This window comes from Cavia porcellus, unplaced genomic scaffold (genome assembly GCF_034190915.1).
Source record: "Cavia porcellus strain 051 isolate PalLab524CR breed Dunkin Hartley unplaced genomic scaffold, mCavPor4.1 scaffold_28, whole genome shotgun sequence".
Classification (NCBI taxonomy): domain Eukaryota; kingdom Metazoa; phylum Chordata; class Mammalia; order Rodentia; family Caviidae; genus Cavia; species Cavia porcellus.
In genome coordinates, this window is record NW_026947511.1 from 45,050,870 (window position 1) to 45,077,020 (window position 26,151).

At 47.6% G+C, this 26,151-nt stretch overlaps 2 protein-coding genes and 1 long non-coding RNA gene across 4 annotated transcripts in view; 1 reads left to right on the forward strand and 2 right to left on the reverse strand.

Annotated features, from left to right (window-relative positions):
• Positions 1–6,747, reverse strand: part of Kctd20 (potassium channel tetramerization domain containing 20) — a 25,240-nt gene extending 18,493 nt beyond the window's left edge. The window contains exon 1 of one of the 2 annotated variants that reach the window (XM_003473892.5): positions 6,610–6,747. The gene's annotated coding sequence lies outside the window, so the exon portion shown is untranslated. The remainder of the gene's footprint in view (positions 1–6,609) is intronic. The other variant, XM_023566635.2, reaches the window with a different exon arrangement.
• Pxt1 (peroxisomal testis enriched protein 1) lies at positions 5,653–22,862 on the forward strand. Its single transcript, XM_063238978.1, has 4 exons — positions 5,653–6,238; positions 15,559–15,745; positions 19,043–19,167; positions 22,108–22,862. Exons 2-4 carry the CDS (start codon positions 15,571–15,573, stop codon positions 22,210–22,212), a joined length of 405 nt encoding a protein of 134 aa, XP_063095048.1. The 5' UTR covers positions 5,653–6,238; positions 15,559–15,570; the 3' UTR covers positions 22,213–22,862.
• Positions 12,305–24,945, reverse strand: LOC134473712 (uncharacterized). Its single transcript, XR_010044108.1, has 2 exons — positions 24,584–24,945; positions 12,305–13,685 (listed from the first exon to the last, which is right to left on the reverse strand). It is a non-coding gene; the product is annotated as an uncharacterized LOC134473712 (long non-coding RNA).
• Between the last annotated feature and the right edge of the window lie 1,206 nt (positions 24,946–26,151).

Genomic DNA, 26,151 nt, shown 5'->3' on the forward strand with positions numbered 1-26,151 from the left:
GTGGGCCACTCTTTCTTATGAACACACTCACCAAAATCCTAGGCAATAACCAGAAAAATAAACGTGGATACCTAACCCTAACGACAAAGCTTGGTTTAACATTCCAAAATCAATATAATGCACCAACTTAAATAAAAGAAATATATTTAAGAATAACTAAAAACAGGGAAACAGTAGTGATACACTAAGCTTTTTTTTTTTTTTGTCCTTTAGAGACAGGGTCTCACTATGCAATCCAGTCTGTCCCTGAGCTCACTTTGTAGCCCACGCTGGTCTCAAACTCACATCAGTTCTCCTGCCTCAGCCTCTCGAGTGCTGGGATTATAGGCATGCACCCCACACCCAGCTGCTATGCTGTTTTTAAGACAGGTTAAAACAATAAATGAACCCATAGAACAAAGCTTAAAAATATTCTTCCTTAATTGCAAGATCAGTTTTTTTAAAAGCATTGTTTCACTATCTCAATCTCTAAAGTGGATATACTGCTCTTAAAATGAGGAAAAAGGAACATGTATCTCTGAAAACCAGAAACTCAAGAAAACGCTGACTTCACTGGAATTTTTGTAAATGCTTAGAACAGTTTAAATAGAAACAATACCTTACTAGAGCCTGACATTTTTCTATCTAGATAAAAGAATAAACAGGCTTAACAAATGAGTCGGGAATTCAGGTTACACACAGGAAACAGTTTCTAGAACAGATTGTTCCCCAGATAACAGGAAAAGCCTGACAGCCTAACTACAACCGGGGCTACCACAGAGGCATGACATGTCCTGGACTGGTACAGACTGCCAGGTGGCCACTCAGAAGAGGACGCCAGGCCGGCCAGGTCAGGGCCCTCACTGCAGAGCAGGGCACGCAGATCACCCAGCATCGAGTTCCCTCAGTGGACACCAACAGGCCGAAGCGTGGCCCCCCAGGTTTTACCCCTGCGAAGCTCTAGTTCCCAGGACTCAGAATACGACTATTTGGAGACAGAGCTTTTAAAGGAGTAAAGTAAGATGAAGTCATTAATGTAGGCCCTACTTCACTGTAACAAGTATTCTTTTAAAGACAAAAATCAAAGAAACTGAGGGAAGACCCTGTGAGGACACGGGGGACCACGAGGACCACCCTCCAGCTGAAGGTTGGGCCACAGGTGGAGCCCACCCTGCAGACACTGGGACTGGGTTCCCCCACCAGAGCTGCAAGAAATCCATTTCTACTGTGCAAGCTTCCAGCCTCGAGCCTCTGTCTTGCAGGCCCGAGAAATCAAATATGGTACAAAGATATAATCACAAAAATTAAATATTACCTTCCTCTATCGGAAACAAGAGTCAGAGGCCAAGGATACATCCTGCCTGGCAATGCAAGGCCGAGTTCAATTCTGGATACCCCCCTAAAGAGGTGCAAAAAACATATGAACGGTGTCTTAAGCCAGTTATCTGGTATAGACTATGATTATATTATACATATGTATATATGCATGACTATGTATGTATATATATAATTTTGTTTTGGTACTGGGAATCAAACTGAGGACCCGGCACTGGCCAGGCAGGCACTTACGCCGCTGAGCTATATCCTCAGTCCCATGATCTTATTTATGGAGGTATAAATCACTAGCTGTTTGACTGCAAGGACGCTGATAATCTGCATTAATTTCCCCAACAATAACATGCTGAAACTTTCCTGTAGTTTTGGTTGACGGGAATCTGCCTTTTTTGGGGTGAAGGGGTACCGGGAAATAAACCAAGGACCTTATGCTTGCCAGGCAGGCGTCGTACCATCAAGATGAACCCTTGGCTCCCAGAATTTTGCCTTTATATAAAATATGAAATTCACACTTCTTTCACATTTGTCACTTCAGCTGATTCCCACATCTTCTCTATGCAACAGAAATTTCAAGCCCAGAGTCACAGAGGTGGGAGACAGATGACCAGAAGCCATCCTACAGCCTGGGTCCATAACCTTTTCCACTAGATGCAAACACTGCCCAAAATCTCAGCAAGACTCCCTGCTTAAGAACAGCAAAGTTATGTTATATTATGGTTTTTTGGTAACAGAAATTGAACTCACGACCTCACCTTAAGGGGGCAGGCGTTGTGCTGCTGAGCTAAATCCCCAGCCCAGGAAAGTTTATTTTGTATCTATACTGCACTTACACAAGTGCCTATTTCAAACAGTGGAAAGGACAATGTGAATCCAAGATAGTATCTGGAAATAAATTGTATTTTCGAAATTACAGTCAGAATTTACAATGTGTCAGGCAGAGTTCTTTGTGCTACACACAAATTAACTCTACCCTGAAGTTCTTGGGGCAGGCACCAACCCAGTGCTGCCCGTGGTAGAGATGTGGGAACTGACGAGGACTTCGTCCGCACCAGTAAAGAGGGACCAGGACTTGAACCCACGCAAGACTCACTCCAGAGCCCACATTCTTTTGTTTTTTTGAGACAAGTGCTGAATGTGACATTCAGGATGATCTTGAGCTAACTGTGTAGCCCAACTTGGCCTCAAACTCAGTGATCATCCTGCCTCAGCCTCCCAAGGGCTAGGATGACAGGCAGGCAGGGACCACACTTGTAACCACACCACAGATGACATTTTTGCACATAAACTGTGAAGGTTTTCAATTCAGAGGAGCTGAAGTGTGAGTACAGGCTCGGTGGCCTACTGGGGGTGTGTGTTCTGTGAACAGTCTCTGTCTTAGATCCCTGACTTAGTGGAAGAGATCATTAATCGAGAATATAAGACCACTTAGTACAGTGTCTAGTGCCTGGTGTGTACTAATTATTAAGCCTTTGCTATTTTCTGTTACTTTAGTGATTATGCAAAAACCACTCAACACAGTCTGAGGTATGACTGAAAAATATATGAAATGCTTACATTTTAAAATTTACTGCAGGCACAGACACAAATGTGTTAACCATTAACTGCCCTTAACATGCTCCCCCTCATCCCATCTTCCTTGCCACTTTCTGAAGCAGCGCTGAAGTCCTCTTTTGCATCTTTAGTCTCACTGCTGTGACTTCAAGTCCGGGGCTCACCTTCTGCAGTCATTCTGATTGGGCGGGGGAGCCCTGTAGCACAGGACCAGATCCGGCCAGAGGAGGAGGACACTGCAAGAGCTCTGGGCCTGCTTCCCGCTGGACACCATGGGGCAGCAGCAGGCCCTGCATCTGTGGTCACACCCTGTATGACACTCATGCCGGACTGCTGACTCGGAAGGTGGAAAGAATGACAGGAGAGCACGTTCAAAGCCAAGAAGGACCAACGGCACCACATCTTTTACTGTGATAATGTATTTAAAAATTAAATGTTCACCAGCTTTCAGTCACCCTGTGATGTAGTCAAGGGTTGTAATGATAACAATTAAAAGCAGGTCACATCATTTATTTGTTATTTTATGATGGTCACCCAAGGAATTCAATACAAAGAAAGGGCAGGAAATCTGTCCACACACTAACAACCTACAGAATCTAGCCGAGGGCCTGGATCCCACAGCAATAACCTGCACGAATCCAGCTGACGACCTAGAGCCCACAATGACCCATGCAAGTCTATCCCCCAGATCTGCACTGGGAGGGTCCAAAGGTCAGCAGTGGAAGCTAGAAAGTCCATGGCAGCAGGGTAAAGGAGCTGTGCCAGCAGGCCGAGGGTTCTGTACCAGAGCCAAGAAGCATCGCTCAAAATAAGGACCAGGACTCTCCAGAAAAGTACCACAGCCAGCCTCAGCGACAGTGAGGTCCTGAGTTCCTCCATGAGAACAGCTGAGTCCGTTTCAGGAAGCCAGCGTGACAAGCTCCTCCAGGAGATTAAACAGCACACATCTTCCTCTCTAGAGCCTGGAAGCAATGCTCAGCGGAAGGACCAGGGCTCCCCCAAAGTGAACCGCAACCATTCTCAATGAGAAGGTCCCAAACTCCTGATGATACTGGCCGAGTTCATGTCAGGGGAGCCAGCATGACGAGAATCACCGGTTCCACACAACACTTCAGAGAACCCACCAGGCTGCGCTTCCTCTCCAGGTCTCCTTCTTATGCTGCAACAGCCCTCAGGCGGGCGTCCACACTCAGCACCACGCCCATGCAGCCAGCTGGTGTTAAACTGACCCCTGGTTACCAATCCACTACACCCTTGTAATCTGGGAATTTCAAACAAAAATGCTCTGTTCTTTTATTATTTCTTCCCTTCCTACTACTTTACTCCAATAATCTCATTCCTCATAAGGAGTTAAAAAATGTATTAAGTCAAAATATATATAAAATAAAAAATATGTATATAAAATCAGATTGTATCAGTCTTAACACTTCTGCCTTTCAAGCGCAAGGTCCCAAGTTCAATCCCCGGTACCATGAAAAAAATAAATAAAAATCACTAAATAAATAAAAATAAATAAATAAATAAAAATATCTAAATCTTCATTAAGTTTTTAAAAGTCTGAGCCTGTAATCTCTCAGGGGCCACACAGTCACCTGCCATTTATTTCTCCTCTACCTACTTCAAGCTTCTAAGGGTCATTTTGGCATGGTCACTTTTCTTTGCTACCGTTAATCACAGAGCCAGGCGCGCCCTGGCTTTTCCAGGCTGGAGAACACTGGTTCTGTAGTCCCAGGGAACTCTGTTCACCTACTTTTACTTCCTCTGGACCTTTTTTTGTACTGGGAATCAAACTCAGGCTCTCACTCGCTCTGGCAAGCAGGCATTTGTGCACTGAGGCGTATTCCTGGCCCCCAAGCTTTTCATTTTTGAAGGCTTTCCTTGAGATGATTTAGTGGGGAGAATACCAGGCAGAGGGAAGCCAAGAGTCCACTCTGATTCCCCAAAAGATGACAAGGGAACTGTGCGGTCAGTGCTCCAAACCCTTCAGCTATGAAGCAGGACTGGGCTGTAGGGCTGGGGCAGAAGAGGTGGACCTATCAGGAAGCCCAGGGCTTCAGAAAGAAAGAGCTGATACTTTGTGAATCAACAGAAAAGGATGGATTAACTAGCGAAATCAGGAACCACAAAGATTCCAAAGACAAGAAGACTCAAGTCCAAAGCATGCGGCCTTAAATTCACCTCTACCCATCTACTTGAGGGGGCACAGAATACAGCCGTGGGAGGCCCTGGCTGAGCCCTGGCGCACAGCAACTCGGGGGACCATGCAATATGGCTGCAAACACCCACTCCAGTGTGTGCAGAGCTGGCCCCGCTCCCGTCACTTGGCCAGTGAGTTTGTAGCCAGCTGACCTTAGAAGGCCTTCAGAAGGGCTGTAGGAGATGGAGAGAGCTCAAGGCCGGGCAGCAGTGTAACTCCTCTAGAGAGGAGGAGACCTGGCCCAGCCGCCTACAGAGCTCCCAAGATGCCTACAGAGCTCCCAAGAGGAAAGAGGTCGGGTTAACAAGGCACAGGCAGGCAGTCTCCACCAGGCCCCAGCAATGCCCTGATGTCAGCCTAGGCTCCAGCAGCTACCGGCTGTGCTTATGCACAGCCCTGGCTTCCGGCCTCTAACTGCCTGGTGCGGAGGTCACATCAACAAGGCCCAGGACCTGGAGTTTTACAAACTGCCAGCGCAAAAGTGGCCTCTCCAGGTGTGGTCCCCGGACGGCTAGTAACGGACCAGCAAGGAGAGGTACCCACTTCAGAGGCACTCTTGGGATCCTGCACCGATGCCTGGAATTTATCTTCTCAAAGTGGGGCCGTGGTCCCCTGACCTCAGAGGGTCTGACTAACACCTACTGCCCAATGTGGGGCTTGAAAGAAAGTAAGGCTCGGATTCAGAATTCATGGCCTCCAACTGGTCATTACTACCAACTATCAGTATTACCATTTCAAAAAAAAAATCTCAATTTCCCAGGTAGCAGATGCAGGTAATGATTAACAGTGACCAGAGATAAACTGTCCGCCTACGTAAAAAGTAAACTGGTTCTGCTGTGTTCTCTTAATCCCAGCACTCCTGGAATGTCACGTTGTGCCTAGGTTGAATGAGGAAATACTCTGTTAGGAGTAGAATGTCTAGGAAATGTCCGTTGTGCCTAGGTTGAACAAGGAATAAGATTCAGTCTCGAGATAAAAGTAAGTATATTAAAAGCTGTAGCTGCAGCTCAGGGTGAAGACCCTGGACTCATCTCCAATACACAACGGGAAGCAAATCGGTTCGACCCCGCACTGCTCAGAAAGAAACCCAAATTCCCAGTTGGAAGGTTTTTCTGAGAGTGCAAGAACCCATCTGGCAAAAACCTGGACGCACACTGCCTGCTATAAAGAAAAAAAGTAAGTTTTTATTTAAAAGAAAATGAGCTAAGACGCGCTCTCTCCAGCGTTTGCGCGCTCAGAGCCGCCGGTGAAATCCAGCCCCGCGTGGGCGGCAGGGAAGCAGCAGGGGCAAAAGGGACCCGCGGCCGGCTGGAGCTGAAGAGGAAGTCAGGGCAACCACAGCGTTTAACAGCCGATCGTTGGCCAGGAGGGTGGGTGGGAGAACCGCATCCGCTACTGCAGTGCGACGACCCGGTCCGGCCCGATCTGCTGCCCCGCTCGGGTCCGCACCCGCCCCGCGCCTGGCCTCCGCCCGGACCCCGACACAAAGGCGCCCAGCCCGTGGGCTGCGCCCGCCTAGTGCCCTCCCGCCCGCCACTGACACTTACTCGTCGCCGCTCCCCGCCGCGGTCGCCGCCGCCGCGCTCCGCCCGAACCCGCCCGGGAGTCACCGTGCCGCACAGCAGCGCGCGCCCCCCGCCCCGGCCGGCGCGGCCACGCGGCTGAGTCACCCGGCGCTTCACGATAAGAGTCCCCGCGCGGGGCACGCCGGGAAGGGGGCGTGTCCGGCCCGGCCGGAGGGGGCGGAGGAAGCGGCGGAGGCGGCGGGGGCGCAGTGGCCGCGCTTCCGGACTGGATCCGGCGCTTCGAAGCTCGATCCGCGGCGCCCTGTTTCTAGGGTGCGAGGAGTAACGTGGAAAAGTTTGTTTTGTGATTCGAAAAAGGAGCGCGCGCGGCCCCAGCATAGCCTCCGCCTCCCCGCAGGGGTGCGGTGGGGGTGAAGTTGGTGCGGCTCTTAAACACGTTGTGCGTGGACGCCCCTGCCCACCCTGCCTGCGTTCCTGTCAAAAAGGAGGGAGGATGCTTCGGTTTCTCCAGACTCCTGAAGCGATCTGCTCCAGCAGGTTCAACGGGAAGCTAACGATGGGAAAGCTGGTGGTGTTGAGTGGGAAAGATTTCAACAGCAAGTCTGTGTCTACTCCCTGTCCCGTAAAACGAATGCACAAAATCTAAAACAGCATCAGCTCTTATGTCACGGTGTTTACATTTTTTTAATTTAAAAATACTAGTAGTCCTAAAAAATATTTTAAACTAGCCTAAAGAAGTGCCGATCCTGCAAACTATTTTTGAAACTGCCATCGAAAGCCCTATAGATAAACATGACACGATTTCTTAAATTTTTCCCTTTTCCTTACGAGAGTCTCCGAACAAACACTAGGTTGGGGGGAAGGAGCAGAACTGGAGTTGGGATGGTGGGGACTTCGAAGAATAGACTCCTTCCAACAGGTGGTGAGTGGGTGACAGATGCCTGCATAGCAAAATTGCTTCATCAGAGTAAACAACTTAACTTGCAATGCTGAAGATATGAACTTTTCTTTATGATTTAGTGTTAGAGCCCGAGAGAGTTCGAACCCAGGGCCTGCAGTGCGCTAGGCAAGGGCTTTTGCCCCGAGGTGCATCCCTGCCCTGTTCTACGCTCACACTTCCTATAGGATGAAGAAAGCTAAACAGCACAGCTTGTGTTTATCTGAGTCAGGATGGGGGAGGTTGTGACGCTGCACTGGTGACCTGAGAGTCAGGTGACCCTGGGGCAGTGCCTCCTCCACGTGACCAGCTGTTTGCAGCTGCTTCCTTCCCAGGCGCAGGGCGGCCACCCCAGCAAGGCTGCCACTGAGGCAGCTGGGAGAATCCTGCACGGCTTGGGTCTGTTCGCTTCTGCTGATGTCCATTGGTAGGACCTGTCACGTGGCCTTTCCTGTGCCTAGGGAAAAGGAATATTTACCTAATAAACACTTTCCTTTCTTTCTGCCTCCTTCCCTCTTTCCCTCTCCCTCCCTTCCCTCTTCTCTCCCCCAGTCCTGCAGCCCCCTGGCTGTCCACCTCAGGCTCAGAGCTCGCCCTCGCCTGCTGGCACAGGACTGCACTGAGGCTCTGGGTGAGCTCAAAGCTCCTGGCTCCCGTCCAAGGCAGCCCCAGCTCTGACGCGCTCAGCCCGCTCTGTGAGGCAGGGACTGTCCTGTCCTTGCAGGGTGCGAAGCAGCGTCCACGAGGTCTCCCCACTGGCTGCTGCATGCGTTTTCCAACAGTCCCAGCTACAATACCTGGACAGGAGCATGCGTCCTCGGGGAGAAATGACGCCTGCTGGAAAACTGTTCCCCTAGATGTCGCTTCATCAGGAATAGCTTTCTCAGAATGGCTATTGTCAAGAAATGAAGTAATAGCAAATGCTTGGGAAAAAGGAACCCTTCTCCAGTGTTGGTGGGAGTGCAGACTGGTGCAACCACTCTGGATATCAGTGTGAAGATTCCTCAAAAAACTAGGACTGGAGGTCCCATTTAACCCAGCTGTTCCCCTTCTGGGTATCTTCCCAAAAGAATTTAAAATGTCACACCACAGTGATATATGTGCAACCATGTTTACAGCAGCACAGTTTGTAATAGCTAGATTTGGAAACAACCTAAATGCCCATCAACTGAGGACTGGATAAAAAAGATGTGGTCTTTTTCTAAAATGGAGTACTACTCAACCATAAAGAAGGATACACTTGAGGCTTTTATAAGTAAGTGGATGTAACTAGAGACCATGCTCATAAGCAAAATAAACCCGACAGGCATGTGCAAACATCATATTGTCTCCCTTAACGTGAGAAGCTGAAAGAGTAATAAGATCCAAATATACAACAGATAGTGGAAAGAAGTTTCCAAAGGAATGGAATGGAATGGGGAAAAGAAGTGAAGGAAAAGCAAGTATACAATATATGTAAGATATACATTGTATATGGTATATATATGGCGGCTAAGATAGTCATATTACTAATTTCTCTTAGTTCATTGAAAAGAAAGGTTTGTGCTAATATTGTTTGGACAAGTACATGCAAATATCTTGTACTCTGAATAATTAATTTAAAGATAATACAAAAATATTAATCATAGTTACCCTCTTGTTTTGAATTTTGTTTTCTCTCTTTAAAAATAAAAACAGGAGGGCCAGGGATTTAGCTTGGAGGTGTAAGTGCCTGTCTGACAAGTGTGAGGTCTTGAGTTCCATCCCTGGTACCAAAATATAAATAAATAAATAAAATTAAAAAAATAAATAAAATTAAAAAAATAAAAATAGGGCCAGGGATTTAGCTCAGCAGTTCAGGTGTGAGTGAGTTCGATTCCCAGGACCAAAAATAAATAAGTAAAATAAAAATTTAAAAACAGGCAGGGGTGTAGCTCAGTAGCAGAGTGCTTCCCCAGTCTGTGTGAGGTCCTGCGCAAACCCACGGAACCTTCGCAAAGCCACGCCGGCTTGTACACGGCTTCCCTGCGCCTCTGAGTTTCACATCTGACGCAGCAGATGCCCAGCTGCAGCCCAAAGGCCTCGTAACCCCAAAGGGCTGTAAAGGAACTTGGAAAATTGAACTCGGTTGTGGGTGACCAGAGAGGTGATCGGGAACGTGAATGTGCACACGCATCCTTTGCTGTGGAGAAGAATGGTAGACATCCTGATTGGGCAGGCCCCTGTGAATTAACAGGCACAGGCAGCTCGTTACAACACTTCCTAAAATCGAAAATACAGAAGCAGGCGTTATTTGCGAGCCTCGTTATTTGCGAGCCTCCTCAGGGGTGGCCTCGCCATCACCTAAAGCACAGCCAGGGGGAGCACCTGAGAGTCCCCCAGCCAGGAGATCTAGAAGCCCGTTCATAGGAAAGGCAGGGAACTGAAGGATGTGTAAAACCACACTGCTGGTGCGCACGATGGGTCCTGCGTCTGCAGGGGTCTGCAGGGGTCTGCAGGGGGCTGCAGGGGTCTGCAGGGGTCTGCAGACCGTGAGGCCTCTCAGGAGAGAAACAGCAATGTTTAAAAAAAAAAAAAAAAACACTGGGGCTAAGGGTTTAGCTTAGTGGTATAAATGCTTGCCAGGCAAGTGCGAGGTTGTGAGTTCAATCCCCGGAACCAAAAAAAAAAAAAAAAAAAAAGACAAGTATTTCCTTTGTGAGGTTTTTCCACTTATGTTTTTATTTTATAAAGATTTTTACAGGGAGCTGGGGATTTAGCTCAGCGGCATAAGCGCCTGCCTTGCAAGCAGGCAGTCGTGAGTTCGATCCCCGGTACCGATAAAAAAGAAAAAGACAAAAAAAAAAAAAAAAAGATTTTTACAGTGAAGATATAGAGGGAGAAGTTAGTCCTACTCCAAAACTAAAGCATACTTTCTCCAGCTCTCTGTAAATATATCCGTTTGCTTTTTTGAGCAATTGAAAGATTAAATCAGGGGCTGGGGATTTTTTTTTTTTTTTAAATTTTATTTAAGGAGAAAAGAAAAAAAAAGCAGGGAAAGGGTACAAGTTATACAGATTTACAGAAAAAAATGAACAGTAGGAAATCACTAGTTAATGGATTACATATTGTCATCTTAGAAATAATTGTTCAAGTCACAAAATTAAAGCTTGTAAAGTGGACATTCCATCAATGATACTGCAAACAGTTCTGTTCATTGATCCAATAAAACTCTGTGATATCATTTTCTATCTTATACACTTAAATATACATGCAGTTATATAGTTTGGAGCACTTTCTTTTCCTCTCTTTTGTACCATGACTATTACACATTTTGGGTTTCATTGCTCCCACGGTTCTTATTACTTTTTTGGAAGAGAGTAAAACCAAATGAGACATAACAGGACAGAATCTGTCAAGTCAAAAGGGTGGACATAATAGATAATGTAAAAACATAATACAAGGTGATCAACAATGGTTACCATAATGCCTCCCGCTATCTCTAATAGAATTGCCTATATCGTTAGTTATAATACAATTGAACAAAACAGTAAAGAATAAAACCGACAAAACCAAAACATTGGAGACATTGTAGGTCTTCAAAAGTAGATAAAAGTCAACAAGAATGGGCGTCATAATGAATCTCATTATCTTCACAGCTGATGCCTAAACTTTCGAACCTGATACTATCCAGCAAAACAGAATAGGGGAACATCAGTTAAAAACCAGATGGTGAGAGTAATACAGGGCTTTAAATCAAGGTAATGAAAAGTCACAGTGGGTTACTATAATATATCCTGCTTTTTTCCTTTAATTAAAAGCATAAAGATAAAAAAGTAAATAATGGAGTGGAGATTGAGATAAAAGAGGGCATAACAACGAAACAGCGCAGATCAAAACATAACCATTTAAGCAGAATAGTGTTTCACCACCAGATAATCCTAACCTAGAAGTAGTTACCATATTGTCTCTTTCTTTGAAATCCTTGAGTACAACTTCGTATACTGTAGCATTAAGTATATCAAAACAATGTAAAACCATTCAAGAGAATGACAGCATTACAGAGTATTTAGAATCGACTAACAGAAAATGAACAATGGTTTCTGTATAATCTCCTTGTCTTTAAAAGGTTTTTGCTTATACTATCGTACATAATAAAATCCAATAAGATACAGCCTATTTAGACCATTGGAGACAGAAGGACAAAAGCTAGATGAGACTTCAAAACAAGATGATACTAAATCAGTATTACCTATTAAGATGTCATTTTCTCCAAAATAGCTGTTCCTATCATCCAATCTTCTCTGCCTCATTTCTGTTGAGCTCTTTTTCTGTCAGTAGCTGTCAGTTTGTCTTCTTCATTTTGTTCTCTGCTCCATTCGTTGTGGCCTCTCTGCCATTATTTCTGGATTCTTTGTATTTTTCTTTTTTTAGAATATCCTGCAATACTCTCGGTAGAGTTGAATTGGTGGTTGCAAACTCCCCCAGTTCCTCTTTATCCTGGAAGCACCTTGTTTTTCCATCAATTTCCAGGGACAGTTGTGCAGGATATCTCAATCTTGGCTATAGATTATTATCTTTCAAAGCTTGAATTATTTCCCCCCACGCTCTTCGTGATTTGATGGTTTGTGCAGAGAAATCTGCTGTAATTCTGATGGGTATTCCCTTGTAAGTGGTCTGTTTCTTGTCTCTTACAGCTTTTAATATTCTGTTCTTGTATTGAATTTCTGGAATTTTTATTATTATATGCCTGGGTGTTGCTCTGTTTGGGTTGTAGGTAGCTGGGGTCCTGTATGCCTCATACATCTGAGTATCTTTACCTTTTGCTAAATTAGGAAAATTCTCCTGGATTATTTCTGTGAGTAGCTTTTGTAGTTCACTTGTCTGTGTCCCTACTTCTTCTTTTATGTTCTTAATCCTTAAGTTATGGCTCCTCTTATCATCTTCTTGTCTTTGTATTATTGCTGTTTGTTTCTTTGTTATTTTTAAGAAGTTTTTTATTTCATTCTCCCATATTACAAGTCTGCCCTCCAGTTCAGATAGTCTGTCCTTAGTTTCTTTCAAGCTGTTATGCCAGTCTTCTATAGACTTCTTAGTATCTTGGTAGTCTCTTTGAACCTGCTTCACGTATTCTATGCTTTCTCTGTTTTCTCCATCAAACAATTCTCCCCTTTTTTTCTGTTCTTCCATTCCACCATCTGTTTTTTCTTGGGTGGTACTTAGCATTTCTCTAACTATTCTGCATACTTCTAGCTTCAGGTCGTTGATAACTTCATTCCTGAATTGGTCTATGAGGCTCTCTATATGGCGCCTTATGTGTATTGGTGCGGTGTCTGCTATTGCCTGTTTCTCAGAATTGGGGGCCGAGGAGCCTTTCTTGTTGCTGCCTCTTCCCATGCTGCCTCTTCTTCTCTGTTCCTTATATATGCAAGCTTATATAAGAGGCCCAGCTTCTCTCCCAGTCAGCCACAGCCTGATCGAATTGTGCTGGTTAGGTGTTCCCACTCACCGCTGCGCACCAGGGAGTTACGGACCAGGCAGCCTATGCGTCTCCCCTCCCGGCCACTGTCAGGCTCTGGGATCTGGGTTGGGACAGCCTACCAGGTCCGCCGGCAGCATCACGCAGGCCAGGCACTTTTTACCAATCCCGCCCAAGAGGGGGATGTGTGGCTGGAGTCGCCACCGTGCCCTGCTCCCGCAGGACTGCTTGGGCCCAGAAAGTCCTCTGCTGGAGTCAAACTGTGGTAGAGTGTCAGTTTCTCTCACTCACCTCACCACAAGTCAGTGCACGCCTCCCTGCCGTTCGCAGATTGCCGTTCTCAGAGCTTCTGCACGTCTCTCTCCTTGCCGAGCCACTGTAGAGGCAGCCAGCCGCCGCATGGCGGGAAACCCAAATCGTGGCTTCCAATGGCGCGGGGTCCAGCCTCCACACCGAGGCTTTTCTGTTCCTGTTTTAGCACCAGGACTGCATTCCAAGTTGGTTTCTCTCAGCCCAGTTCGTTCCTGAGTCAGCAGAGCATATCTCCACCTGCTTATGTCTCCTTAGTCCGCACCATTCCTGGCTTCTGAGCCGAGTCTTTCAGAGAGCCTCCGGTAGTTGCTGTTATCTGTCCGCCATGTTCTCCCGGAAGTCTTGGGGCTGGGGATTTAAATCAGCGGCATAAGCGCCTGTCTTGCAAGCAGGCAGTTGTGAGTGCTATCCCTGGTACCGATAAAAAGGAAAAAGTTAAATCACTTAAAGGAAAAAATGCTGCTGAGATTTAGCTCAGTGGTGTAAGTACCTGCCTGGCAAGTGCGAGGTCGGTACCAAAAAAAAAAAAAAAAAAAAAGGAAAACGAAGTGCTTTAAGATAAAAAAAGCTCTCAAGGATACTCCACACTGTAACACAATTGTAGGATTTTATAGGTAATCTGTCTTTTTATGGGAGTTGAGTGTGGAGGTATCTGCCTGTTATCCCAGCTCCCCATGAGGCTGAGGCAGTAGGGTCAGTCACAAGTCCAGAGCCAGCCCGGGCGATTTTGCAACTTTCTGTCTCAAGATAAAAATACAACAGGTTGCAGCAAATCTCTGCGAACAGTCCCCAAACCTACAAACACAACACAACACAAAAATCTGTGTTTTTTAGCCAGGCTGAGGTGGGAGGATCCTTGTGAGACCAGCCTGGGCTAAAAAGTGAGCTCAAGGCCAACCTGAACTGCATAGAGAGACCCTGTCTCAAAAAAGACAAAAAAAAAAAAAAAAAAAAAAAAAAAAAAAAAAATCTGTGTTTTTGGAAAAAAGAACGGATGAGTGCCTATATTTTGAGTGTTAGGAAAAAAAGAAGGTAAAATGCAAAGACAAAAAAACAACCAAACTGCCACTATCAGTGTTGCTAAAGCCTTTCCTAGAGCAGTTTTAAAGAGGTTAAACTCTCCTCCTTTGCCCACCTGTGTCAGAGATGTTTGTCTCAAAGCTTTTGATATTTTTATGAGGCAGGAGGACTGAAAATCTGAGCCCAGTAGGAAAAACCTGGTGCCACAGCCAGACTCCTTTTCAAAATAAAAACAAGGGCTAAGAGTGGAGCTCAGTGGCAAGGCCCCGGGTTTGATTCCCGGCACCAACCGAAAACAAAACACACCAAGTTTTCAGTAACGGGAAGCGTGTAGCCTCTGTGTGCCGAAGCGTGGCGTGCGCCAGCCTCTCAGCTGCTCTGAGAAACCTCAGGAGGAAAAGCAGAGGGGCAGGGGTGGCCGGGATCCGAGGGCCTGGCTTCCAGCCCCAGCGCCATCGCTGACAGCACAGCTGATATTTTAAATAGAATTAAACATGTTTTAAGGGTACACTTGGTTAAATGTCCAGTTTAGTATTTTTTAATGATATGCTTTTAAAAATTGACAATAGGGCAAATAACAGAACAAGGTAAGTTCAGAAAAATTTCCTGTGCTTGTTAACCATAGCTCGGGCAATCTCTCTCTCTCTCTCTCTCTCTCTCTCTCTCTCTCTCTCTCTCTCTCTCTCTCGTACTATGATTAAACCCAGAGCCACACCAACTTACATCCCCAGCTCTTCTTCTATCTTACTTTGAGACAGGGTCTCACTAAGTTGCCCAGGCTGGACTTGACCTTGTGATCCTCCTGCCTCAGCCTCCCAGACTTCTGGTAACACAGGCACACACCATGCCCAGATCTTATTTATTCACCTATACTGATTTAAACTCCTCCTCTAATGGAATGTGACTGTTGAAAGATAACGGAAAGCCAACCGGGAAGGAGGATGTAGATGTTTAAATGTTAAGTTACATTGAAAGGGCCTTTGAGATAAGCCTGTTCCACAGCTCACTGAAACCCATAACCCATTTATCTGTGGAATAAAGACAGGTGACGAAGGCCGAGCCTGGTGGTGCACACCTGTCATCCCAGCACGCTGAGGTGGCCTGAGCTCCACGGTGAGTTCAAGGCCAGCCTGGGTTACACAGCGAGACCCTGCCTCAAATAAATAAATAATAAATCAATGCAACTGAAGAATGGCTGTGCACGGAACACACCAACTATTTACTGAACTAATTCAAGGACTTTCTCTGAAAATATATTTTCCAGCAGGGGAAAAACATGCAGCAGCAGAAGCAGAACAGGGTTGTTTATGAACTGGATGGAGCTCTGATGCTGGCTGTCAACGTAGCAAGTTGCCATTTGCAGAGGGCAAAATACGGGCCTCAGAAAACCAACCCAGACATGACCCGGCTTGTCCGCCCCCAGGGTCCTCCAGCCACGGCCAGGAACCCAGGTAAGAGGTGAGGGTTAAACTAGGATAAGTATTCCACACGGCCTGTGTTTTTCTTGGTATCAAGGACACAAAACCAACAATTAAATGTATCGCTTTTAAAAATTAACTGTAGGCACACAGTGGTAAATCTATTCACTCAAGTTCTTCCGTTCTGAAAATTCAAAACTGATTTGACCTTGTGGCCCTAAATGTCTTAACCATTAGCTCTGAATCACTGATGCAATGCCAATTATGATCAAGTTTACTAAAATGGATGGAATTTATCATTGCATAATTTTTTTTTTGAGACAGAATCTTGCCCTGTACTTCAGGCTGGCCTTGAACTTGCTATGTTGTCCATGCTGGCCTTGAACTCACAACGATGCTCCTGCCTCAGCCTCCTGAGTGCTGATATTATAGGCATGCAGCACCATACCTGGCTTTTCATAAAGGTTTGTCTTTAAACTTGACCTGGCAATTTGTGTACTATTCAGAGAGGGGACATTCACAGTTGGTTCCTTCTTGATTTTGCCAATATAGGAGAGAACAGGAAGGAATGATACATTGCACGTTTGATTTGTAAAAATTTGATTCCTCCATGTCCCCAACACTGTCAAATTAAAGCCTTACCAATTTAAAGCTTTATTTTGTAGAGGTTAAAAAGAGAATGTTGGACCAGGTATGGTGGCACCTGCCTGTAATCCCAGCACTTGGGAGGCTGAGGCAGGAGGATTGCTGTGAGTTCAAGGCCAGCCTGGGCTACAAAGTGAGTTCAAAGTCAGCCTGAACTGCATCGCAAACCTTGTCTCAAAAAGACATAAAAGAGAGAGAGAGAGAGAGAGAGAGAGAGAGTTTGTATGTGTTGGAATTAAATGTATGGGATTTAGGTCTTTAAAAATATGCTGGCTATCTGAAAGGCTTTCCTAACATTAATTTCAAACTGTTAGCCAATTTTAAAACAAGTACATGCTATCAAACCAACCATGATGGTGCACGCCTGTATTCCCAGCACTAGGGAGGCTGAGGCAGGAGGATTTGCTGTAAATTCAAGGCCAGCCTGTGCTATATAGAAAGACCCTGTCTTAAACACACACACACACACACACACACACACAAACCCATTACATCACTGAGAAAATGGAACTTTTAAGTGTCCTAGTCATTGCTGCCGCCACCAGCAAATGTGGTGTCCATTTTCTAGGAAGCACTTTCTTGACTAAAATTCTGAATTTCTATCTGTCCAGACGTTAGCTTGAGAGTCCGTCACCTGTGAACACCTTCTAGAACTTACCTTTGTACTGTGATGTCCCTGTGAAGGGCAACACAGCGGCTTTTAGGGTCCGCACAAAGCTACACAGTCGCTGCCCCTGTTCTAGAATTACATTTTACTCTCTTTCCCAACATGTTTTCACCCCCACTTAGTCCCTCAAGCCTTTTCCACTTTTGCTTCAAAAGCAGAGGCGGTGAAGACTGGGGTGTAAAAACGTAGTGTCCTCTTTTGAGACAGCGTTTCACTGTGTAGCCCAGGCTGGCCCTGAACTCCCTGGATCCTCCTGCCTCAGCCTCCCGAGTGCTGGGATTATAGGCGTGCACCATCGTGCCCAGCTGTTTCCATATGCTTTTTTTTTTTTTTTTTAACTTTTTATCGGTACCAGGGATCGAACTCAAGACCGCCTGCTTGCAAGGCAGGTGCTTTTGCCGCTGAGCTAAACCCCCAGCCCGATATGCTTTTGAAAACAACAATAGAACATGGAAATGGCAGGGAATGGGGCTGCATTTTGGTGAAAACATCACCCAGTTCTGCTTTGGAAGTCACTGTTCAGGGCCTTCCCATCGCCAGAAGTGAGTTAATTAGTGCACAGAGACCCAAGCCTCCCTGCTTGGGCATCTGTCCATCTGCCCGTCTGTCCGCTGCTCAGGTCCAGCTGGTCCCCACCGCGTGTCTTTTCTGCTCCTGGCTAATCATGTCACCTTCACCCCTCACCACCCAGCTCAGGTAACCCTCGGGACGGCTGCCTGACGCCTCCCTTACAGCCATGTGTGACACTGTACCTGTGTCCCTGTGCCACTGGACTCAGGACAAGGCCTCAGACTTTATGGGAATTAAACAGATGCTACACAAAATTCGCCGTATTCAGAAAGCCACACCTTTATCGCCTTTAGCCCAAATTTATTCCCTTCTCCTCCGCAGCCCTAAAAGGACTTGGAAACCGCATCACTCTAACCCATGCGCTGTAAGCAGCTAGAGGACCGAGACCTTGGCTTTATTCTTTACAAGTTTCCCGAAGCACCTGGCAAGGAGTTTATACATAGCGTGGCTTAAAAGCCCTCAGCGGGCTGGGCGAGGTGGCTGCCATCATCCCAGCACTCTTGGAGGCTGAGGCAGGAGGGTACGAGTTCAAGCAAGGCCAGCCTGGGCAACTTAGACTTAGGAAGATCTTGTCTCGAAATTTAATAAACACATACATACATAAATAAATAGGACTGGGACTACAGCTCAGTGTGCTGCCCAGTACTCTACATACTCTCATTGCTCCGGAGCTGCTAGAAACCAGTAAGATTCAGGGGAAAAAAGAAAATATAGTTTTGCAAAACTAAAAATCCAGTCCTGCACATCCCAGGCAACAGCGCCTGACACTTGGTAATCTCCGCCCCAGAAATGTGGCCACTGAAGTTTAAGCTTCATTTTAATTGAATCTGACCATCGATTTACTTGTTGAAAACATTTTAAAACATGCACAGTAACTTAAACACTTGGATCCAGTTGTCTAATTATCAACTTCATGACCTGCAAATGCAGGACTCAGTTTCCCAGTGTGAAGTGAGCCCCTGATTGAAATGTGCTCCAGGATAAAAGGAGACATTGGGTTCCAAAGACTCACACATGATAAATAGATTGCGAAGTGTATTATGAATAAGATTGTGCTGAGTATAGGGGGGTTTTGTACCAGGAATCGAACTCAGGACCTTGCACTTGCCAGGCAGGTGCTGTGCTGCTGAGCTATGTCCCTGCCCCTGATTATATGTTGTAATGTTAATGTATACTGGATACATTTACCTAAGTGAGATATGTTACTAAATGTCATTATACTTGATTTCCCTATTGTAGAATTTAAAATTGCCTATGTATGGGGATATAGCTCCATGGTAGGGATTCACTGTGCATGTGTGCCATTCCTCCGGTTCCTCCTCCTCCTTTTCCTCTTCCTCATTCTGTTCCAGTCTTCAGGATTGACCTCAAGCCTTGGGTGTGCTCACTCATAGTTAAATCAAATTATCACTTTTGAACTCGGTTTTGGTTTCTTTGTGTCATTGCAGACTTCCATCCACCTTTTCAACCCAAGGAGAGCTGCCCTGACTGTCACCAGGAGGAGACACTTCGGAAGTTGGCCCAGCAGCTGAGGCACATTGGCGACAGCATCCATCGCAGGACAGTTGAGGAGGTGAGCCTGGGTGGCGCACGCCTGGCATCCCAGCAGGCGGGAGGCAGAAAAAGGAGGATCGCTGCGAGTTCGAGGCCAGCCTGGGCTACATAGTGAGACCCTGGCTCAATTAATTAATTAATTAATTATTAAAAAAGAGAGGTGAGATTTGGTTCCCAGGTCAAGGTCCTGCCCAGTAGGACAAACTGTGAACGGGACCTCAGCTGCCCACCTGGAAGGTGGCCTGAGTGACAGCTGCCTCATCAGTCCCCTGACCTGCAGCTGGGGAGCCCAGATCCAGGCCAGCCACCTGTCTCGCATTTGGGACTCGGATGTGGCATTGGCAGCTGGATGTGTGTTGGGTCTCAGTCCCACCTGCACCTCCAGCAGATGGGAATCCACCCAGCAGGTCCTCTTGTGCCCCTGAAAACAAGGAGGATGCGCGTTCGGGTCACCTGTGGCGCTGAAGCATTAGGGACACCTGGGCCCGATGCCAAGCCATTCAGATCTGGCTAGCCTGGTGGGAGGCAGCGGAGGCCGGGCATGTATCATTTTCAAAGCTTCCCAAAGAGTTCCCTGCCCAGGCAGGGTGACCTTGAATCAGCCAGAAGAGTTTTTGTTTGTTTGTTTTGAGTCAGGGTCTCCTATGCAGTGCAGGCTGGCCTGGAACTCACCCAGGCTGGTTTTGAACTTGCAGTGATCCTCCTGCCTCAGCCTCCTGAGTGCTGGGATTACAGGCGTGTGCCACCATGCCTGGCTCTATCTCCTTTTTTTTTTTTTTTTTTTTTTTTTGTTTTTGCACGTACATTTCTAGTTGTCCTAGCAATGTTTGCTGAAAAGACCATTCTCACCCTGTAGATTTATCCTTGTTGAAAAGTGGTGATTTATTTCTGGATTCCATATATCTATCCTTATGTCTACACTAGCTTTCTCTGCAAATGGTTTTGACCTGGACTTCAAATTATACCTTCCTTTTATACTACAAAATTGCATTTTAGAACACTTTTGAATCACAGTGTGTCTTTAAAATAATTTTTAAAAAATTTTTCCTAAGTTCAGCTTTCAGATGCTAAGAAAAGCTTTTGCTACATCAAAGCTTTGGTCGAGCAACTCTAGCAGACTATAAAGCTGGCAGGGGACATGGTTCCTTTATTTACTTTCTGTGCTCTGTGATGTCGAGGGGTGCTGGGACCCTCCAGACACCCGGCTGCTGTCGATGCGCTGGAAGGCCTGGTATTCCTGTGTTTGCAGCTCCCAGGAGACGCTCCCAGATTGCCTTTTGTCTGCGGAGGGCACCGTTTTGTTCTTGAACTGCCCGATTTCTTGGTCTCACTCTTTTCACTTAAGCAAGTGTGTTTTCAGGAAGGATCTGTGTTTCTCAGAAGAAGGCCTGTTTTGTCATCCGGTTGCATCAGATTTTTTTGGTGCCTGCTTTTCTTGTTGCTGTTATTTATTTTATTTTTAATCTGGGCCATGTAATTTCCCTAGACATAAAGTGTGTTTTAATACAACACATCTTAGGCTTCTAAGAGCTTTTAGGACCTTTTCTTGCTTTTTGAGACAGGGTCTCGCCAGGTAGTTCGGGCTGCCTTGAACTCACTAGGCAGCCCACTCTGGCCTTGAACTCGGTGACAATCTTCCTGCCTCGGCCTCCTGCATGGCTTTAAGATTGCATGTGTGTCTCTGCAATTCTATGCTGCAGGAGTCTCTCCTGAGCTCTGGGCACTGTGGCTTTCCGGCTCTCCCCTGAGGAGCCTTCGCAGGCAGCCTGTTCTCCTGAGCCTCCCCGGAAGCAGCCTGGCTTGGGTTTTGTTTCCTCTTGGACCCTGCATTTCCAAATTGTGCACAGGGAAATTCTTAGATTCTTAGGAAGAGGCTGAGAAACCAGCATTTCTGGGACAGTTTCTTCCAGGTACTCTTTGAAATCCTTTTACAGGTTTCACTGAACTATCCTGACTGTCCCACAAAGCACAGCGACAGGCATTTGAGGAGAAGGAGCTCTCGGGTTTCCGGGGGTCGAGGAACCTCTGCAAGCCACTCAATGCTGAGTTGTGAGCTTCTCTTTCAGTTTCTGTACTTTTTCTCAACTACCGCACAGGAAGGAAATGCGTTTGATTTTCCTGACTGATATCATTATCAGAAGGGGGCGCCATCCCTTCATGAATCCCAGCTAACTGCAGAGCAGCATCTACTTTCCTTCTCCTGCTGGTTCTGGTTTTTCACTCACTCATTCATTTATTCAGCTAACATTTCCTGAGCACCTACTATGTGCTGGCTCTGATTAGGTGCTGCAAGCCCTGGAGGAGGGGTGTGTTTGGCAGATTTGAAGGATAGCAAGCAGGCCAGTGTGGCTGGAGCTGATGGAGGAAAAAAGCAGAAAAACCTAGAGGTGGGCAGCAGGTGAATTACACACGGCCGGAGCCACCACAAGGATTTTACTTCCAAGCAAGGGGCCATGTGGGATCACCCAGCTTGGGGGGAAGGGCGGGGGGACACGGTCACCTATTTCTCAACAAGCCTGGGGAAGACACTAGAAGCCAGAGGCATGGGTCCTCAGCCCTGAGAACAGAGCTGCAGTTTGCTGATGGTCAAGCTGGGGGAGGTGGGTGCACACCTGTGATCCTAGCAGTTTGGGAGGCTGAGGCAGGAGGATCACAAGTTTGAGCCCTGTCTCAAAAAACAAACAAAGCTGAAGGTGTAGCTGGGTGCAAAGGCTCTGGATTCAGTGGCCAAAGGGGACTGGGGAGGGACAGGCACGCAGGGAGACTTCCAGAGTTACGTGGAAGATACAGACCTGAGGGCCAGACCTGGCTGCCTGCTCTCAGCTTGCAGAATTCCTGGACTGTTGGTTCATTCACAGCATGGATCGAATGGGCATTTTCTAGTGCATCCGATTTCTGACTTTGGATTATTCTGATGCATTTTTCCCCACCCTTCTCTCTCTTTCTCCCTTGTAAACAGGGCCTTCAACAGGAGGGCAGAGACGCGCTGGCTCACTTTGCCCTGTTCCTCTTCGGGAGAGCCCGGGCGGTGCTGCGCCTGCTCTGGAACCCCCGCCTGCTGTAGGGGAGCGGGACCTGCCGGTCCACGCCTGTCCATCCCCTTGGCGTTCACACGGCTGCCACCGTGATCTCTGCGGGTGACCGGAGCTGCAGCCTCCCTGGCCTCGTCTTTCAGCTGCGATGCCCAGGCAGTGACTGGGCACCTGGGAGACCAGAGGCCTCAGGGCCCCGGGCCAGGAGGACACCCACAGGCCTCCTTCTGGCAAGAACTGGAGCTCCCTCTCAAACCAGAGACCACGCAGGGCCCGTGTCCCATTTTGAGCTCTGAGCCCACAGCAAAGTCCCTCCCCGCCCTACCCGGCTGGGCCTGGCCCAGGGCATCTGGCACTGCTCTGCATCCCCCTGCCCGGCGCTCTGCCCTGCCTTTCGGAGTGTGGACCTGAGCGAGTGACAAACTCGGCAGCCCGGGCGCAGCCTGGAGCGCTTCTCCTGCCTCTGAGGATGCCCGGTGCTGATGTGCACACCCGGTTCCTTCTCTTTCACCCCTTTAAACGAGTGGTCTCCTAGCTGCCCGGGCCCCCTTAAAAGAATTGCAGGTGTTAAGAACATTTGTTGGTGTAAATTAAAAGTTCTGTATTTGTGCATCTTGAGTTCTTCAGAGGAAAATGTTAAAAAAAAAAAACTAATTTAAAAATGAAATAAACGTTGTTTTACTGAGCATAAAACTTCTATATTTCTTTTGTGAAGGACGGATTCCACGTATCTCTACTCATCTAGGTGTGTGATTTTTGTAGATACTGTGTCCCTTTTGTCCTTCCCAAGAGAAAGGTCCCTCTATGCAAATGTTAAATCATCTCTATGTTACTTATACACCGAATGCAATGTACTAGGTCATTACACTGAATTGTTTAGGGAGTAATGGCCAAAAAATTCTGTACATGTTATGCACATTAGTAATTTCTCGGGGTTGGGGATTTAGCTCAGCGGCATAAGCGCCTGTCTTGCAAGTATGCGGTCCTGAGTTCGATCCCCGGTACTGATAAAAAAGAAAAAGACAAAAAAAAAAAAGTAATTTCTCCCTGAATATTTTCAATGCTAGGTTAGTTGAACCTAAGTGTACAAACCCTTGCATGTGAAGAGCGAATGTGTGTATACACACACACACACACACACACACACACACACACACACACAAATGTATATATCACCTTTTTTGTGGCTGGTACCAAATACCAAACACCCACAACTTAAAGGAGAGGTTTAGTTGGGCTCACAGTTTCAGAGGGTTTAGTCCAGGACCCGAGACCAGAGCCTTCAGGGCAGGTGTCAGTGGGGACCTCTGTGTCCTCATTGGCCAGGTGGAGCAATGCAGGTGCTTGGCAATGGCCTGGGGCTGCAGGCCACCCCCCAAGAGGCCCCAGGCAGGTGCAGCCTGGGTGGCAGAAGGTACCCCACTCCAGGGCAGAGACACCCCCCCTCTGTGGGGAGGAACAGGTGGGTGGAGACCCACAGGGGCACCTGGACTGGTTCTTTCAGGTCTGGAGCTGTGACCAGGGTTACTTAAGCTCCCAAAATCCAGAGCCCGGCTTCTCTATCAGAGCACCTGCACAGGGACACAGGTGCTCCTGAGACATCACTGGGGCCACGTCGGTGTCCTGGAGCTGCAGCTGGGACCTCGATTGGGACACAGCAGGGGCCCCCTCTCCACCTGAGACACAGGTGAGAGCCACAAAGGGCACACTGGGGCCACCTGTTGTCCTCTCCTATCCTCCCCTACCACCTCAACTTCCTTGGCATCGAACTCCTTCCCTCCCATCACACTTTCCAGTGGATTCCTAACCCTCACCATCCATCCCTCCTTCTTGCCTCACCCTTTCGTTTTTTTTTTTTTTTTTCTTTTTTGAGACAGGGTTTTGCTATGCAGTTCAGGCTGGCCTTGAGCTCACATTGTAGCCCAGGCTGGTCTCAAACTCCTGAGTGCTGGGATTACAGGCATGCGCCACCACACCTGGCTCCACCTCGTCACCCTTAAAATGCCACTCATGGAGGGTTGCTGTGGAGTCTCACCTCCTGGTCCCTACTGCACCAGCTGGATCCCTAGAAGCCCCTGAACAAGCCCAGTCCTCACTGCTGCCCACCCAATCAAGCAGGGGCTCCCAAGCCCAGAAAGCTCCCCTCCATTTGTCCCCTTGCCTCCACGCAAGCCTCGGAATAGACAGCAGAGCTTCTGTTTTACCCCCTCCCTTCCCTCACCCTAAACCCAGCGGCGGACCCCAGGCATTTCCTGGGGCGTTGCCAAAGTGGTGAAAGCCTGGGGTCCCTCTCTTGCTCACAAGAAGGTAGAAGTGGTGACAAGGAGGCTCCGCAAGTCCTAGGTCTGGAGCCCCTTCTCCAGCAAGTCCCCCCCCCCCCCCCAGTTTCTGAAGCTCGCTTACCAGGGAAACCACCAAGTGGGGCTCTGGAGCCGTACCCTGCCCTGCCAGAAGTGCAGAGGAACCAAGGACCAGGATGCTGGATCCCTTTGCTTCTGAATTTTGCTCTGCTGGCTCCAGTGCTAAAATCTCCTCCTGTCTCACAGTGAAGGTGATGGTCTTGCAGGAAAAACCACACACACACACATGAAAATGACGCTGCATGGAGCTGGGGATTTAGCTCAGCGGCATAAAGTGCCTTCCTTGTAAACGCGTGGTCGTGAGTTTGATCCCTGATACCAGTTAAAAAAAAAAAAAAAAAAAGAAAGAAAGAAAATGACCCTGTAACTGGTTTCTTTTTCTCTTCAAGCCACAAGAGACCTGGATGCTCCTGCTTTCCAATGCAGTGACGTCACTGCCTCTCTCATCCTGACGCACACACCCGGTCGCTCTCAGGCTATGCCAGCTGTGGGGATGCAAAGATCCAGACCTCTCTGGTGAGCCCCTGTGTGCAGGAGTCCAGCCTTCCTTTCCCTCTTGTAAAAAGTGTTTGCTGATTTATTTACTTCTGATGGGCGTCTTGGCCTCGGGGCTCCCTGGGGCCTCGTTCTATGCTGTCACCAAGGTCGCAGGAGCCTGTTTAGGCTCTGGGACGCCATGAGACTCCCACCAACGCCCTGGGCGGGAGGGGAAGCTGCAGGCTGCCGGGATGGCTCTGGCACCAGATGGAGGAGAAAGGCTGACTTCTTTTTACAGCCATACATATGGCTCCCAAACTCTCCTTCTTCAAGGAATTAACTTCCTTCAGATCCTGTTTATCTTTTCCATGATAAGGAGGTCACTGTCCTCCCTGGAGGACCCAGGTTGGGGTCGAATGAGTCATTACTGTCTGAAAAGTGAGCAGCTGGGTGTGTGTAGATAGAACCTTCTTTTAAGTCATTCTGTTGAACTTTTAATGTTATGAAAGTAGAAAGTGCCTATTGTCAAAAGTTAGGAAGTGGCAGAGAAATGTAAGAGAAATACAGAAAACAGCCAAATCCACCCAAAGATAAACGCAGGAAACACATGGGGCCACCTCCTGTCCATTTCCTTTTCCTGGGTACTGTTCCTACCTCGGGACACTCCCAGCCAAGGTGCCCACCGTAAATGAATAATGTGCCCAGGCCTGTGCAGCACATGGCAAAGCCAGGAGGCCAAGCTGGGTGACAGGTCCAGGTCACGGATTCTTGACGGTTGCCAAGTCCAGGGGCTCCACAAGAGCTCTGCTGCTGTTTTGATTCTCTCAGCAAGTTCTAGAATGTACCCGGAGCCAGGCACGGTGGCCCATGCCTGTCATTCCAGCTCTCTGGAGGCTGAGGCAGGAGGATTGCAGGGAGTTCAAGGCCAGCCTGGGCTACAGTGAGACTTTGTCTCAACCAAAAAATCAAAGCTACAATATAACGTGGCAGAGAGCTTGATGTCATCTCCAGGAATCCCCTTGTATTCCAAATAAGGAAACTTTTCATCAAGGCAGAGGCTTTTCATGGGACTCCTCCGCGAGGGCGGTCAGCTCCCCCGTGTCCTTCTAGTGACGGTGTGGAGGACACCACATC

Bases quoted from the DNA above. Each gene is read 5' to 3' on its own strand.
- Pxt1 (XM_063238978.1), top strand. From the start codon at position 15,571: ATGCAGCAGCAGAAGCAGAACAGGGTTGTTTATGAACTGGATGGAGCT. The intron at 15,746-19,042 runs GTAAGAGGTGAG...GTGTCATTGCAG, and splicing joins AGCCACGGCCAGGAACCCAG to ACTTCCATCCACCTTTTCAA. The intron at 19,168-22,107 runs GTGAGCCTGGGT...CCTTGTAAACAG, and splicing joins ATCGCAGGACAGTTGAGGAG to GGCCTTCAACAGGAGGGCAG.